The sequence below is a fragment of the Eleutherodactylus coqui genome, chromosome 1 (genome assembly GCF_035609145.1).
Source record: "Eleutherodactylus coqui strain aEleCoq1 chromosome 1, aEleCoq1.hap1, whole genome shotgun sequence".
NCBI lineage: Eukaryota > Metazoa > Chordata > Amphibia > Anura > Eleutherodactylidae > Eleutherodactylus > Eleutherodactylus coqui.
The window spans coordinates 60,500,569-60,515,134 of record NC_089837.1 but is presented as its reverse complement, the minus strand read 5'-3'; the positions used below and the strand labels follow the sequence as shown (position 1 = coordinate 60,515,134).

Genomic DNA, 14,566 nt, shown 5'->3' with positions numbered 1-14,566 from the left:
CAGAATGCGTGTAACGCGAGGGTCACGAGAAAGGCATCCTAACATGAAGTCAGCCATGTGTGCCAGGGTACCTGTACACAACACATGGCTGTCCTCACTAGGAAGATCACTTTCAGGATCCTCCTCCTCCTCCTCCTCCGGCCATACACGCTGAAAGGATGACAGGCAAGCAGCATGTGTACCCTCAGCAGTGGCCCAAGCTGTCTCTTCCCCCTCCTCCTCATGCTCCTCCCCCTCCTCAATGCGCTGAGATATAGACATGCGGGTGCTCTGACTATCCAGCGACATACTGTCTTTCCACGCCTCGGTTTCCGAGTGAAAAGCGTCTGCCTTTATGCTTTGCAGGGAACTTCTCAAGAGGCATAGCAGAGGAATGGTGACGCTAATGATTGCAGCATCCCCGCTCACCATCTGGGTAGACTCCTCAAATTTTCCAAGGACCTGGCAGATGGCTGCCAACCAGGCCCACTCATCTGTAAAGAATTGAGGAGGCTGACTCCCACTACGCCGCCCATGTTGGAGTTGGTATTCCACTATAGCTCTACGCTGCTCATAGAGCCTGGCCAACATGTGGAGCGTAGAGTTCCACCGCGTGGGCACGACGCACAGCAGTCGGTGCACTGGCAGATTAAACCGATGTTGCAGGGTCCGCAGGGTGGCAGCGTCCGTCTTGGACTTGCGGAAATGTGCGCTGAGCCGGCGCACCTTTCCGAGCAGGTCTGACAAGCGTGGGTAGCTTTTCAGAAAGCGCTGAACCAGAGGTTGCGTTGGAGGAGGAGGGTGGTTTAGTGGAGGTTTAGTGGAGGAAGCATACACCGCCGCAGATACCACCACCGAGCCGGGGCCCGCAATTCTGGGGGTGGGTAGGACGTGAGCGGTCCCAGGCTCTGACTCTGTCCCAGCCTCCACTAAATTCACCCAATGTGCCGTCAGGGAGATATAGTGGCCCTGCCCGTCTGTGCTTGTCCACGTGTCCGTTGTTAAGTGGACCTTGGCAGTAACCGCGTTGGTGAGGGCGCGTACAATGTTGCGGGAGACGTGGTTGTGCAGGGCTGGGACGGCACATCGGGAAAAGTAGTGGCAACTGGGAACCGAGTAGCGCGGGGCCGCCGCCATCATGCTTTTGAAAGCCTCCATTTCCACAAGCCTATACGGCAGCATCTCCAGGCAGATCAATTTGGCAATGTCCACGTTTAACGCTTGAGCGTGCGGGTGCGTGGCGGCGTACTTGCGCTTGCGCTCAAACAGTGGCGCTAGCGACGTCTGGACGCTGCGCTGAGAGACATTGCTGGATGGGGCCGAGGACAGCGGAGGTGAGGGTGTGGGTGCAGGCCAGGAGACGGTAGTGCCTGTGTCCTCAGAGGGGGGTTGGATCTCAGTGGCAGGTTGGGGCACAGGGGGAGAGGCAGTGGTGCAAACCGGAGGCGGTGAACGGCCTTCGTCCCACCTTGTGGGGTGCTTGGCCATCATATGCCTGCACATGCTGGTGGTGGTGGCTCCCCAGCTGATCTTGGTGCGACAAAGGTTGCACACCACTGTTCGTCGGTCGTCAGGCGTCTCTGTGAAAAACTGCCACACCTTAGAGCACCTTGACCTCTGCAGGGTGGCATGGCGCGAGGGGGAGCTTTGGGAAAAAGTTGGTGGATTATTCGGTCTGGCCCTGCCTCTACCCCTGGCCACCGCACTGGCTCGGCCTGTGCCCACACCCTGACTTGGGCCTCCGCGTCCTCGCCCGCGTCCACGTCCTCTAGGCCTACCCCTACCCCTCAGCATGGTGCATTACCAGTAGTGCAGAAACAGAATGCTGTAATTAAATGTGCCGCTTATTGGCCTGTGGTTGGAGGCTGACTTCGCTTACCGAACGCACAGCAGAGCCAGGAAATAATTTTGCGCAAGCCTGCTGTAACACTTAGCTGGCTGCGTATGAATTAGGAGGACAACTACACCCAGCACAGACCCAGTACACTGAGGACAGTCACAGGCAGCCCAAATAGATTTTTTTCCCCAAATGTTTTTGCAAAGGCCCACTGCCTATATTCAATAAATATGTCTTCTGTCCCTGCGTCACCACTACTGGCCCTGGAGTATGTAAAATAACTGCAGACTGTTGCACTGTGGACTGGAATGTGATGTAGCAGCCAACACAGAGCCAGGAAATAATTTTGCGCAAGCCTGCTGTAACACTTAGCTGGCTGCGTATGAATTAGGAGGACAACTACACCCAGCACAGACCCAGTACACTGAGGACAGTCACAGGCAGCCCAAATAGATTTTTTTCCCCAAATGTTTTTGGAAAGGCCCACTACCTATATTCAATCAATATGTCTTCTGTCCCTGCCTAAGTGCTTCTGGCCCTGGAGTATTACTGCAGGGCGCAATGCTCTGCACGGCCGATATACAAAAAAAAAAATGTGCAACACTGCTAAAAGCAGCCTCCACACTACTGCACACGGTTAGATGTGGCCCTAAGAAGGACCGTTGGGGTTCTTGAAGCCTAAAATACTCCTAACACTCTCCCTATAGCAGCTCCGGCACCAATAGCACTTTCCCTCCTCTATGTCAGAATAAATCTGTGGCGAGCCGCGGGAGGGGCCGATTTTTATACTCGGGTGACACCTGATCTCGCCAGCCACTCACTGCAGGGGGGTGGTATAGGGCTTGAACGTCGCAGGGGGAAGTTGTAATGCCTTCCCTGTCTTTCTATTGGCCAGAAAAGCGCGCTAACGTCTCAGAGATGAAAGTGAAAGTAACCCGAACATCGCGTGGTACTCGTCACGAGTAATGAGCATCTCGAACACGCTAATACTCGAACGAGTATCAAGCTCGGACGAGTACGTTCGCTCATCTCTAGTTGGTGGCAGTGCCTACGATATCTGCTGGTATGAATTTCTTTAGCTCAGTATCTTAAAGCCCCACTTCTGCCTGATAGACATGTCTGAGTTGGAGAAATTTGAAGAACTGTGTGTGGTAGGTCAAACTCCGCCCGCAGTTGTTCAAATGACTTCATATCTGTTGTTGTTGTCACCATCTGTGTTACTCGTCTGACCCCCTTATCCTTCCAGATCTGGAAGTCTTTCAATTTGTTTAGGTCTTGTAGTTTTGGATTATCCCAAAGTGGTGTGTATATCGTGTGGACATTGGTCTCTGTGATCTCTTTTACTCTCCACCACACCCTATGTATCAGGGCCAAAGTCGGTAGGTTCTGGTCGTTGGTTTTAAATTTAGCGCTCTCCAGGGCTTCGAATAAGTGTGCATTTTTAAAGTAAATCTTTAGGAGTTGAAAGCCCCCGTCTTGTGTGTCTTCCGATTCCCACCCTCTAAGATGTTGCAACTGCGATGCTAAGAAAAAGGAGATGGGGTTGGGTAGTGCCAGTCCGCCCTCTCCTTTCGGGTTATGTAGCACCTCTAGCTTGATTCTGGGTCCTTTCCTTCTCCAGATTAGATCCCTAAATATTCTATTTTATAGAAGTATTTTTGTGTGATCCTATGTGGTGAGTTGTGGAGAATATATAGTAATTGTGGCATCCAGATCATTTTGATCAGGTTTACCCTTCCTATTATTGATAGTGGTAGTTTGCACCAGATCTCCTGTTTTTCCCTGAATTTAATTATTAATCGCTCTAGATTTAGTGTCCCGTATTTGTGTACTCTTCTCGAGACCCTAACTCCTAGATATGTGATGACTGGCTCGCACTTCATAGGGGTTCTGTTTCCTTCCATTACCATGTTAGGCTCATCTAGAGGTAGTATTACCGATTTGTTCCAGTTACTAGTGAGTCCTGAGAATTCTCCGTACTGCCCAATGAAGGACATCGCGGTGTCTAAGGACTCTTCTGGGTCTCCTAAAAACAGAAGCAAATCATCTGCATACAGGGCTACTTTTTCTTCTACTTGATCGCGTTTAAATCCAGTTATTGTCGGGTGGGCTCTCAGTTTGCTGGCTAGAGACTCTATTACCAGTGCAAACAGAAGCAGGGAGAGCGGACAGCCCTGCCTTGTTCCCCTGTTCAATGGGAAGGGCTCTGAACTACCATTTACCGTTACGCAGGCCTGCACTTTGGTATATAGCAATTTTACCGAGTCAATGAAGGCCTGACCGAATCCCATTTTGTACAGCACTTCCCACATGAATGACCATTCTACGCTATCAAAAGCCTTAGCGGCGTCCAGTGAGCATATCACTCTCCGCCCCTTGTTATCTGCCGGCAATTGAAGATTGAGGTATAGTCTTCTTATACTAGTTGCTGTTGATAGTGTAGGGATAAATCCATTTTGGTCTGGGTGTATCAGGGATTCGATCACCCTAGTGAATCTATTGGCTAAGGCCTTTGCTAGAATTTTTACATCTGTTTATTAGTGAAATGGGTCTGTATGAATCTGGTGATAGGGGGTCTTTCCCTGGTTTTCGGGATTATTGTGATTACCGCGTTCCGCATAGCCGGTGGTAGTTCTGTTTGTTGCAACGCCTCTGAGCTCTCACTGTCTGTCTATCGCTCTTGGTTGGGCAGTGTATGGTGCAGCTTAGCAACGCTTCACTCATTCCAGCACGTACCTGAAGCAGAGCAACGCCACCCATAGACTGAACATTGTAACTTCCAACCCGTCCGACAGTCCCCGAATGTATTAAACTCACATTTGATGATTTTACGGCAGCGGTGAGCATGCGTGTCATCTAATGACACCAACATCATACACCAAATTTACAGCAAAGGAGGCAAAGTGTGGTGCAAGAAAAACCATGTAGGCCTATTTATATTAGATTACACGTATATTCAAAAGTTTTAAAAAAGCCAGCCAATATGCCAAATATAAAATTAGATTTCCTAAAAAAAAAGGGGGGGGGTTTGCACATCAGTTTAGAATCCGAATACCAAAAATATCCCTTTTACGCACTGTGTGGCACTCTAATTGCAGCTCTTCAATCTCATGCGCCACAGTGTAGAGGGTGAGTGACAGTCCGGGCACAGCAATAACGGAACATCGCAGCAGCTAAAAGCAGACAGCCAGCGCTGAGGGCGACGGACGAGTCGGGGGAAAAGTGACATCTAATATTTGTCCTGCAGTGATTTACAGTCTTCACTTTTATTCTATTAGCATAAGAACCTCTGAGGAAATCTGCGCTCTTGCGCCGTGTAGGGTAGAAATTAGTTGGAGTTTAAATTGATTGAATGGCTCTATGCAGGTGCAATAAATCGCCATTGCTGGCTAATTATACATTGATTATAATCTGCATGTGGAAGACGGTAGAAAAAGCAGCAGCGCAAATTCTTCATGTATTCGGCAGGCATTTAATAACTGGAACTTGTACAGGATAGGCGATAGGAGCCTGATCACGTGTGAGACCCCCAGTAATCCTGAGAACGAGAGTTTCATGTAATCATCACTGTAGTAAGGCAATGAGTGGAGGGAATAAGCGTGCACGCTACCACCCCATACAATTCGAAAAGGGACCACGGGAAACGGCCAACTACAAAGTGCTTGGCTATATTCGGCAGCCCCATTAAAATGAATGGGGATCAGTGAGAAGATTGGGACCCCTGTTCTTGAGATTGGTGGAGGCCTCAGATGTGAGACCCTCACCGATCAGACTTGTCTAACCTGCTAGGTGATAAGTCGATCTTGGGAATACCCCAATAATACTGCATCTTACTTGACGCGCTTCTTGTTTGGATGAAGCAAAATCCACCAGAAGACCTAAAAAGGTTTGGATGTTGTTATATAGGCAACACTGGCTTACCAGCCAGCAACAATTTAGGCCGCTTCCACATCTGTGCCGAAATCTCCATCTGGAGGTTCCATTGCAAATCCGGCCCAAAATATCGGAAGAAATGGCACAGCATGCAATGCTTTTTCAGCAGACAGCTGAGGGTAAACCAAACGGACCCCATTATAGTCAATGGAGTTCTTTCGGTTACGTCATAGAACAGATGCGGTTCGGCCAGGGAATGCCCCCTTTGTGCTTCCTGAGCAGAGCAGAAAAACTGACCCGCCCACACCCCCACATGAAGATGTACGTCACAGAAGGGGATGCAGATGTGTAGGCAGTAGAGATGAGCGAACGTACTCGGTAAGGGCGATTTCGCAATCGAGCACTGCGATTTTCGAGTACTTCACTACTCGGGTGAAAAGTACTCGGGTGCGCTGTGGGGCGGGGGGTTGCAGAGGGGAGTGGGGGTAGCAGCGGGGAACAGGGGGGAGCCCTCTCTCTCTCCCTCTCCCCCCCACTCCCCGCTGCAACCCCCCGCTCACCCACAGCGCACCCGAGTACTTTTCACCCGAGTAGTGAAGTACTCGAAAATCGCGGTGCTCGATTGCGAAATCGGCCTTACCGAGTACGTCCGCTCATCTCTAGTAGGCAGCCTTGGGCTAACTTCACATTGGAGAGCGCAAAATGGGGGAGTGAGTATCGCCGCCATATCACACTCCCCACCATGTAGAATCCCAATGGATGTGTGGTGTTTTCATGGTAAAACAGCCTCGCATCACATGGGGGCTGCAGCAATCCTCCGGCACGGCTGCCACAGCTGTGGCAGAGGATCGTGGAGTTTTCACATTTCCTTCAATAGGGGCCAGTGCTAAACAAGGGGGCAGCGATGCGACATAAAACAGTCAGATAGAATATGGCATAATTTGTTCCTTGCATAGCAGCGCATCGCGGTATCATGTGGGAAAACTTCGCTCATGTGTATAGCCCCATTCAAAAAATAGGGTTGAGATTCGTACATCTCAAAACGCACAAACCTTAGGCGATTTTCTCGGCCGTATGAAGCCGCCCTTAGTCAAAAAGTTACCCCCAAAAAATAAATTTGGGGAATATTAACACGTCAAAGCCACAAGTAGTAAAACAACACACAATCCCCATTTCATCTTTATTCAAGTATGTCACAGCAGTTATATTACAAATTACAGTAAATTTCTTCCAAAAAAAAAATCATCAAGGTCAAAAATTGTTATTTTTTTTATTTTTATTTTTAATAATAATAACTTACTTCAAAAACTAATAGAAAATAAAGTCAGAAAAACCAAAAAAAGGGGAAAAAAACAAAAACAAAAAAGACATCAAATTTAAATACCATTTTGGATAAAAACCCTACACAGAATCCAGAAAATATGCCTTGGTTAATGAGAACTATATGCACATTAATAGAATAAAAAAAGAACAATGGCAAAAAAAAAGGTACAGCGAAATTCCTGACAAATTCAAGCTTATGTTGTGATCACGATAAAAAAAAGAAATGATGTTAAGCTCCTGAGCCAAGCTTCCAAGATTCCAACAGACAAGCTATTGCAAACATTGTAAAAAACACATAAGACAGCAGAGCAACACAAAAGGAACCTAGAAAACACATTGGCAACATATGGAAAAAAAAAATCAAGTAACCAGAGGTTTAGATGGTATTCAAGCATGGAAGAAGGACACAACCGTATATACATCGTGGTATGTTATAAGTAGACAACAAGGGGGAAATAATGATACAAGTTAGAAAAAAAAAAAAGAAGAAGAGGATGACCATATTAATGAACTCAACACATTGTCCATCCCGGTAAAGGTTGTTCACCTCAGCTCCGTTTTCAATTCGAGAGTGTGACCCATGACCAGTTCCCCTTCCAGTTTTGTTAATAGTTAGAGAAGGAGCCAGGTAGGTTCACACTACCCCATGGTGAAGAGGGATTGGACCAGCCAGAGCTGGGTCCCGTAGCAGCTGCAGAGGTTACTCCTGTGATACGCCTGACCCTTGACAGAGCAAGTTTCGTTAGAATCAAGACATCTGGGCACCATAAATCTTGGGTCACCCAACTAATTTGGTATAGACCGTAAAATACAACTAGCATTAGTTGTGTGATAGCACCGAGCAAAAACATGAGGGCAAGACTAAGTAATATTCGTCAAATTAGTCCTCTTTACGCACAATGATTTTATCCTGATGAAGACCCCCGAACAACAAGATCATCTGACCGGCCATCATACACAATACAGAGGACAAACATTCACACAAGCCTTCCTCCTCCATATAGTCTTATGGCCGTCGGCAGCACATCAGTTTGCATGGGGAGATGTGCCACCGCCGATTTCTTGTGCCATAAAAAAGTGGCGATCAACCGACAAAGAAAGGACTGCTTTTTTGCCCGGTGATCAGCAGCACATTTACACGGGCATATGATTATGTGGACAAACCTTCACACGTGGTCATCTGCCCATGTAGAAGGCCAAGCTTGTCCATTCTCAGGACAATAATTGAAAGAAGTATTCCAGTTACAAAATTTTTTTTTAAAGTTGTCACCCATGCACTGGATGGGTGAAAGCTGATGGATGGGTGGAGGCCCAACCGCTAGGACCCCCACCGCTCTAGAGAATACAGGGGTTTCATTTGGCCCACTTCTGTTCATTGGAAAACTGAAGCTACCTGATCCAACCTTGAAAACGGTGACACTCAATACAGTGCTGCCCGCATATGCACGATGGCGCTCCATTAATTTTAATGGTGCTGCCGAAAATAGCTGAGCGTGATGCTCTTTTGAACCGAAGTGGGGCAAAAGGGCCCCCCATGTTCTCAGACTGCTAAGACCCACACTGATCCATCAGACTTCACCCATCCAGTGGAAAACTAGAAAAATAATTTAGTAACCAAATACCCTTTTAAAAAAACCAGCTTGGACTAAATCAATAGCAAGTGTTCTGCATAGTGTATGACACAGAGACCCAAATCACCAAAGAGACTCCTCATGTGCTGCTGAGCTCCGACGCTAAGCCTTACAATATCCGTTTTGCCCCAAGGCTTCCTTTAATAAGAATGGTGTCCTTAAGAACCAGAGCGCTCTCAGCATGACGCTCCATAATCAAACACAAAGTTTCTCTTAAAAGTCCATCGCTGGTTCTGAAGGAGCATGATGAGTCAACAACAGAGGAAAGCCCCCCGGTGATTACTACGATTTGCAATAAAAGGGTTGACTGTAATCGTCAGAGAGGGAATGAGAATTAGGTAGTTCTAGGGCTGTTGTGGACTTATATGGTTAACCCTTATTTTATGGATCAGATTGATGTTGCATGTGTGTCACATAACATAGCCTAGCATCATCAGCTAGAATATGAAAACCTGCGTTATAGAGTAAAAAAAAAAAAAAAAAGTGATAATGGTCCTTCCTCGTGACCTTCCATTCTAACTCAACACTGAAATGAACTAAGTTTTTTTTTCCCCCTTTACTTAGCATCAAGCTTCTTAAAACTTTTTAGACAGTAAAAATCTGCGCAGAATTTGTTAAAAGTTTGCAAATACTTTGCTTTACCTAATGAACCGCGCACGCTTCTCCACTCTCAGCAACGTTCAACATCCTGCTGGTTGCCACCTGGAATCTAACCGCACTATGCTAACAGACATGCAATGTGAACACCATTTTGCTAGATATGCTTTTTTTTAAAAAAAAGCATCAGAAATGACAGATTGGCCCGTTTAAACAGGCAGTCATTCATCTATGAACGACTGCCTGTTTATGGTCAATGGAGGCGGGCCAGAAAGATCCCCAGCCTGCCCCACCTCCCTCCATTCACAAAGTGTAAAAGCACAGGAGCGATCTTGCTGGAATGGCCTATAGGGCATCTGCACCCAGCAGGTCGCCCCGTCCAAAGGCACCCTTACACGAAAAGTATAGCATAACTGAAGCACACGACCGCACATGGTACACACACTGATCCAGCAGGAGGCTGCTAGAAGATATGAGGCCAGAAACGGCCAACGCAATCCAAAGTAAAGATCTGAACGTAAACCGAGAGCATGAATGACAATGTAATAGAGCTCAAGGTCAGTAAGAGGCAGGTAAAGCAAAGTATTTGTAAAGTTTCAACATTTGGTCTAGATTTTCACTATAAAATGAGGTTTCCGAGCCATCCAGATTGTCAAGATGAAAAAAAAAAGTATTCTACGTGGACAAAAAAATTAATTATATTTGAGAGACTTCCAAGCATTCGACACGTCTGTAAGAAAATTCTGTACAAAATGCTGAACTTGAAAAACGTTTCTACTGCATTTTCAGAATTAAGCTGTGAAGAAAAGCTGGTATGAATCTGCCATCTTCCCCTCAATTCCCATGGTGCTTTGTAAGGGATGAGGTCATTGATTCAATAATCTTGCTGGCTGCACAGAGTAACACTGCTCCCGCAGTAGGGGGTGACAGAGTTCTTGTAAAATAACTAATCGCTATGGATTTTAGTCTCTTGGAAAAGTTACAGTTGACTGAGCACTTCTGCTGAGAGCGAAAGACTTGGAGCGCTTCTCATTTCTTTACAGCGTCAGGAACCTACCCCCCTACCTGGGAAGGCGAATTTCAGATTGGTTTACAGAGATACAAACAGTAGGAATCATTTCACAGCCAACTTTGTATACAAGTAAACGCTACTTTTTGTAAAGCCAAACTTTTTTTTGGGGGGGGGGGGGGGGTGCATAAAAGAGGAAATACAGTAAAAGTAAACTACGATACAAAATAAACCTCTTATATACAAACTCACTCTCCAACTGTGGCCTACTTACAAAAGATCCGTGAAAGAAAGACCGCTAATACCGTCCGTTTTACGGGAAAAGGAAAACCCACAAAAATATCACCTGGATCTGCAACTATTAGAAGTTCAGCCCGCACACGTACATTAGGGGGAGGTTAGTAACAGGTGTGGAGAATTATATACCAGTCACCAAAAAAGTTTTATCATACAAAGAAAGAAGCCGAAATCGCTTGGTGGTAGGCAATACAAGTTCTAACTTCCAAAAAAAACCCTACCTTTGCTGTTGGTGACGCACTCTTTACCCCACTGCGCAAATGTGCTCTCTATATATATATTTTCTATCAAAATTAGGGTGTGGGGAGTAACATAAGGAGGAACCTACTCAATAATATAAACAGCAGCAGCCCAATTCATTTTTTTTCATTGTTTTTACTTTTTTTTATTTTTTTTTTAAATAAAAAGGTTTTTGTTTTTAATAAAACTGACTTGGTTGAAGTTACAAGTTGATCGCAGTCAGCCATAAAAAAAAAAAAAAAAAGAAAATTCATAAAACGATTTTCATACGAACCTAATCCCCACAAAAAGTTTGTACTTTTTTGTTTAACAGGGAAAAAAAATTTTTTTTTTCAAAAAAGTTCTACAAACCACTGAAAAAAAAATGCACGACACGATGTGAGGTTTTTAAGTAAACTCTTACCGCAAAAGCGGACTTATTGTTTTCTGTTACAAAAAATTGGTCGCATCTACTAGTTATCTCATCCGTCAGGGCTTTTGTAGGAAAAATAGTTGTCGATTTAAAAAAAAAAAAAACACAAAGAAAAAAATAAAAAATTTATATATATATTATTTTGACTTTGCATTTTCAGCAGTTTCTGAAGGATACGAAGTTAAATGCTGTGTTTGTGAATAGACAGTAGGAGTTAGAAGACCATTCTGTACCAGGTTTCCATCAAGCTGCCCTTAATAAATCGGGGTTTGCCACTGGGCGCATCCACGAATTAGAGGTCCTGCGTCTAAATTAATCACTAGAAAAGTTGAATGGATATGGCAGTAATAGAAGGAGGGTGTAAAAGTACTGTGAAGCTGCCGTGCCCATGGCCTACCCTCAGCACCAGCTTGGTCATGAGTTGAAGACTTGTAACATCTCCAACAAGCCCTGCAGCTGTTTACCGCTAGCAACTAGCCAGTCTCCAATTAAATAATTTGAAAATAAATACTGGATTGAATTCATAAGTAGCTTTTGTTGCAATTTTTAAAAACATTTCAGTGCTATAAAAAAAACAAAAAAACCCTACAGGAGTGTCTATAGCCTTAGCTCTGGGCTACATAGTATTGGATGACGGCTGCAGTCCAAAAGGAATACATTGAGTTGCATGTAGAGTTAAAAACACTTAAAAAGTAAGCTGAATTCAAGGTGGCCCCCTGCATATCCTTTTGCATATCTGCCCCTCTCTGGGGGGGTGCATTGAAACCAGATGATAAATAAACGAATAGACCCATGTGCAGGCCAGGTAAGCAAGAGCTGATCCCAATGATCAGTGCCGATTACACAGCTGGAGTTGTGTCGTGTAAAAGAAGCTCTAGGCTACAATAAGAGGGGCGCAGTATTGTAACATCTTATATCACGTCTAAGTTGTCAGGCATTCTAAAAAAAAAAAAAAAAATCTCCAAGTTCGGTCTACACAGACACAGAGTATAATGGCGCCCGCTAGAGTTGGGTCATTTTTTGGAAAGTCCATCCCTAAAAAAAAAAACTGAATTTTTGTCTTACTGTAAACGCTAAAAAGTAATCTTACTTTGCAAAAAGATTTTAAGCACCACTTTAATGGTGAAGACATCGTACAGACGGTAGCCGGAGACATCTTTTGGCTCCCGAATCTCTAGTGTGTGGGGAACAGGACAGGTTGTATTTGCAGATTCCTGTTCAGAATGTAACACATTACGCATAAGAGTACAAATAAAAAATAACAAAAAAAGCACTAGAGTAACTTGATCTCCCGGATTTAACACTGGACATCTTATAAAAAAAAAAACACCTTAAAGTTTTTTTTGTTTTTTTTCGCTTTTTACTTGCATTTATACTTAAATGGGCCGTACGACCCCAAAAAGATTCCTGTCTCAGCCCAATACAAAGTCCTTGTATTCCCGATGTAGGAGACCTCAGCTGGTCACAAATGATCCAGTATTTTAATGCCGTGTGAGGGCAACCAGAGTCTAATAAAGAAGAGTGACCATAAATGGTCTAAACAATCCTTCCCTTCTCTCACCAAAAACTGAAGGATCGGCACCCTACGTAGCTGTTGGCGAGAAACCTGCTTACCCCGTTTCGGATCAACGAGAGGCATGTCAAAAATAAACCCTGTACATTTAAAACGCAACACAACTGACAAATAGCACCTTTACAAAACTTGCGGCAACAGACGATAGCGTCAAGCATCTCAAAAGCTAGAAGGCTCATAACTGGGATTTGCCAGGTCTAACGAAGAAGAAGATACCACAGATATATAAAACTAGTTAGAAGAAAAACATTTTGGGCAACGGTAACGATGTCCGATTCCCTCCCCTCCCTCCTCATGCTATTAAAGGGCATATCAAGTTCTATGGAACAGGTCTATGGAAATGCCAGTCACCTCCAGCACCAGGTATCTTGGAGGGGAAAACAGGACCGAGAAAATATGAAACATGTCCGACCTATTTCCTTGCCAGAAACCATTGAGGAAAAGGTCTGGCAGCTTTGAACGCCCCAAAGACATTTGAGATTGATCGTGAGATCTGATGCCCGTGGTCAACAATAGCCAAGGTGGAGTCTTCACATTATACGGTAGAAGCGAGCGACCGATTGACAAATTCATGGATGCGAAGAACAGTCTGTTCGGCAGAACACAGTCGGGTTTGCAACATTTACTTCAACCTTAAAACACAAAAAGCCCTCCAAAAAAGTACAAAACTACCGGCCGTTAGGGAGAGGTATAGAAGAGGTGATGTAGATGGGTTCGAGTGAGGCTTCAACACTTGAGAGTATTTGGCATCACATAAAAACCAAGAAAAGAAAAAAAAAGTAGATTAACTAACTTGCAGCTCAGAAGATATTCGGATCACAAACAATATGGAGAACAGACCGTTTGAGTTTACTCAAAAGTGAACAAACCTGATGGGTGTTTTTTTTAATTTACTTTTTTTCTCCGATCCCTATGGAGAAATGCACCAATATGAATTGAATACCCTAATATATAGTGTTAAAACAAGGCACAGAGAGAGGGGCGAGCTTCGACTTTTTAAGAATGAGCTGCCACTAACCGATTCCCACACTGCTTCCGAGAAAGAAAAATCACAAGAGACTCATAAAAAGGGCGACATCGGCAATGGTTTACGGGGTTTGATGACACAAAACAAGACGAAAAGAGAGAAAAATAAATAAATACAAGTTCCTGGCTCCTGTATGGTCCAGTTTGTTGTTTTTGTTTTTTTTTAAATTTGCTTATGTTTTTTTTTTTCCAGTCCCATCGCATGGATTTGATTCCTCCCCCTCTTCTAAGACGAGAAGAAGGTAGTTGGTGCAGATGGCTTTCTAGCATCAGAAAGAACGTAGACAGTAGGGTGGACTTGTCATCCATCCGCCATTAGCACCTCAAATCTTCAAGCTGTGGTGAATCTATTTTTTTATTTTATTTTTTATACTTTTTGTGTTTTTTTCTTTTCTTTTGTCCACTTGTGACGTGAAGTTCTGTTTGGTTCTAGTAGGCTGGTTGGCATCAGGTACCTGAGACAATAGCACCAATCTTGTTGAACAGCAGATGGTGAGAGGTTGAATACTGGAGAGCGAGGCTCAGAGCAGAACTTGGTGCCACTAGGAATTTAAAAAAAAAAAAACGCTCAGAGAATTGCGCTCTCTTGAGAGGAGTCACAGAATAAGAGGTTGCTGTTTTGGCAACTTTCACAGGAATGTATGAAACTTATCAACTGTCCTTTCCATGTCCTGCAAGAAGGGGGGAAAAAGAAGAAATCGATTAATAAATAATTCACTACCGGGGTGCTAAACATCTATGAAGAGTCACAGCCGGCGCCAGCGGCCTA

General features: G+C 44.7%; 1 protein-coding gene across 2 annotated transcripts in view; it reads right to left on the bottom strand.

Moving 5' to 3' along the window:
- Positions 1–6,945: 6,945 nt before the first annotated feature.
- ATAD2B (ATPase family AAA domain containing 2B) overlaps positions 6,946–14,566 on the bottom strand; it is a 107,747-nt gene continuing 100,126 nt past the window's right edge. For both annotated transcript variants that reach the window (XM_066596739.1, XM_066596748.1), the window contains exon 28: positions 6,946–14,468. In XM_066596739.1, coding sequence (XP_066452836.1) covers positions 14,427–14,468 — 42 coding nt within the window. In that variant the 3' untranslated portion in view covers positions 6,946–14,426. The remainder of the gene's footprint in view (positions 14,469–14,566) is intronic.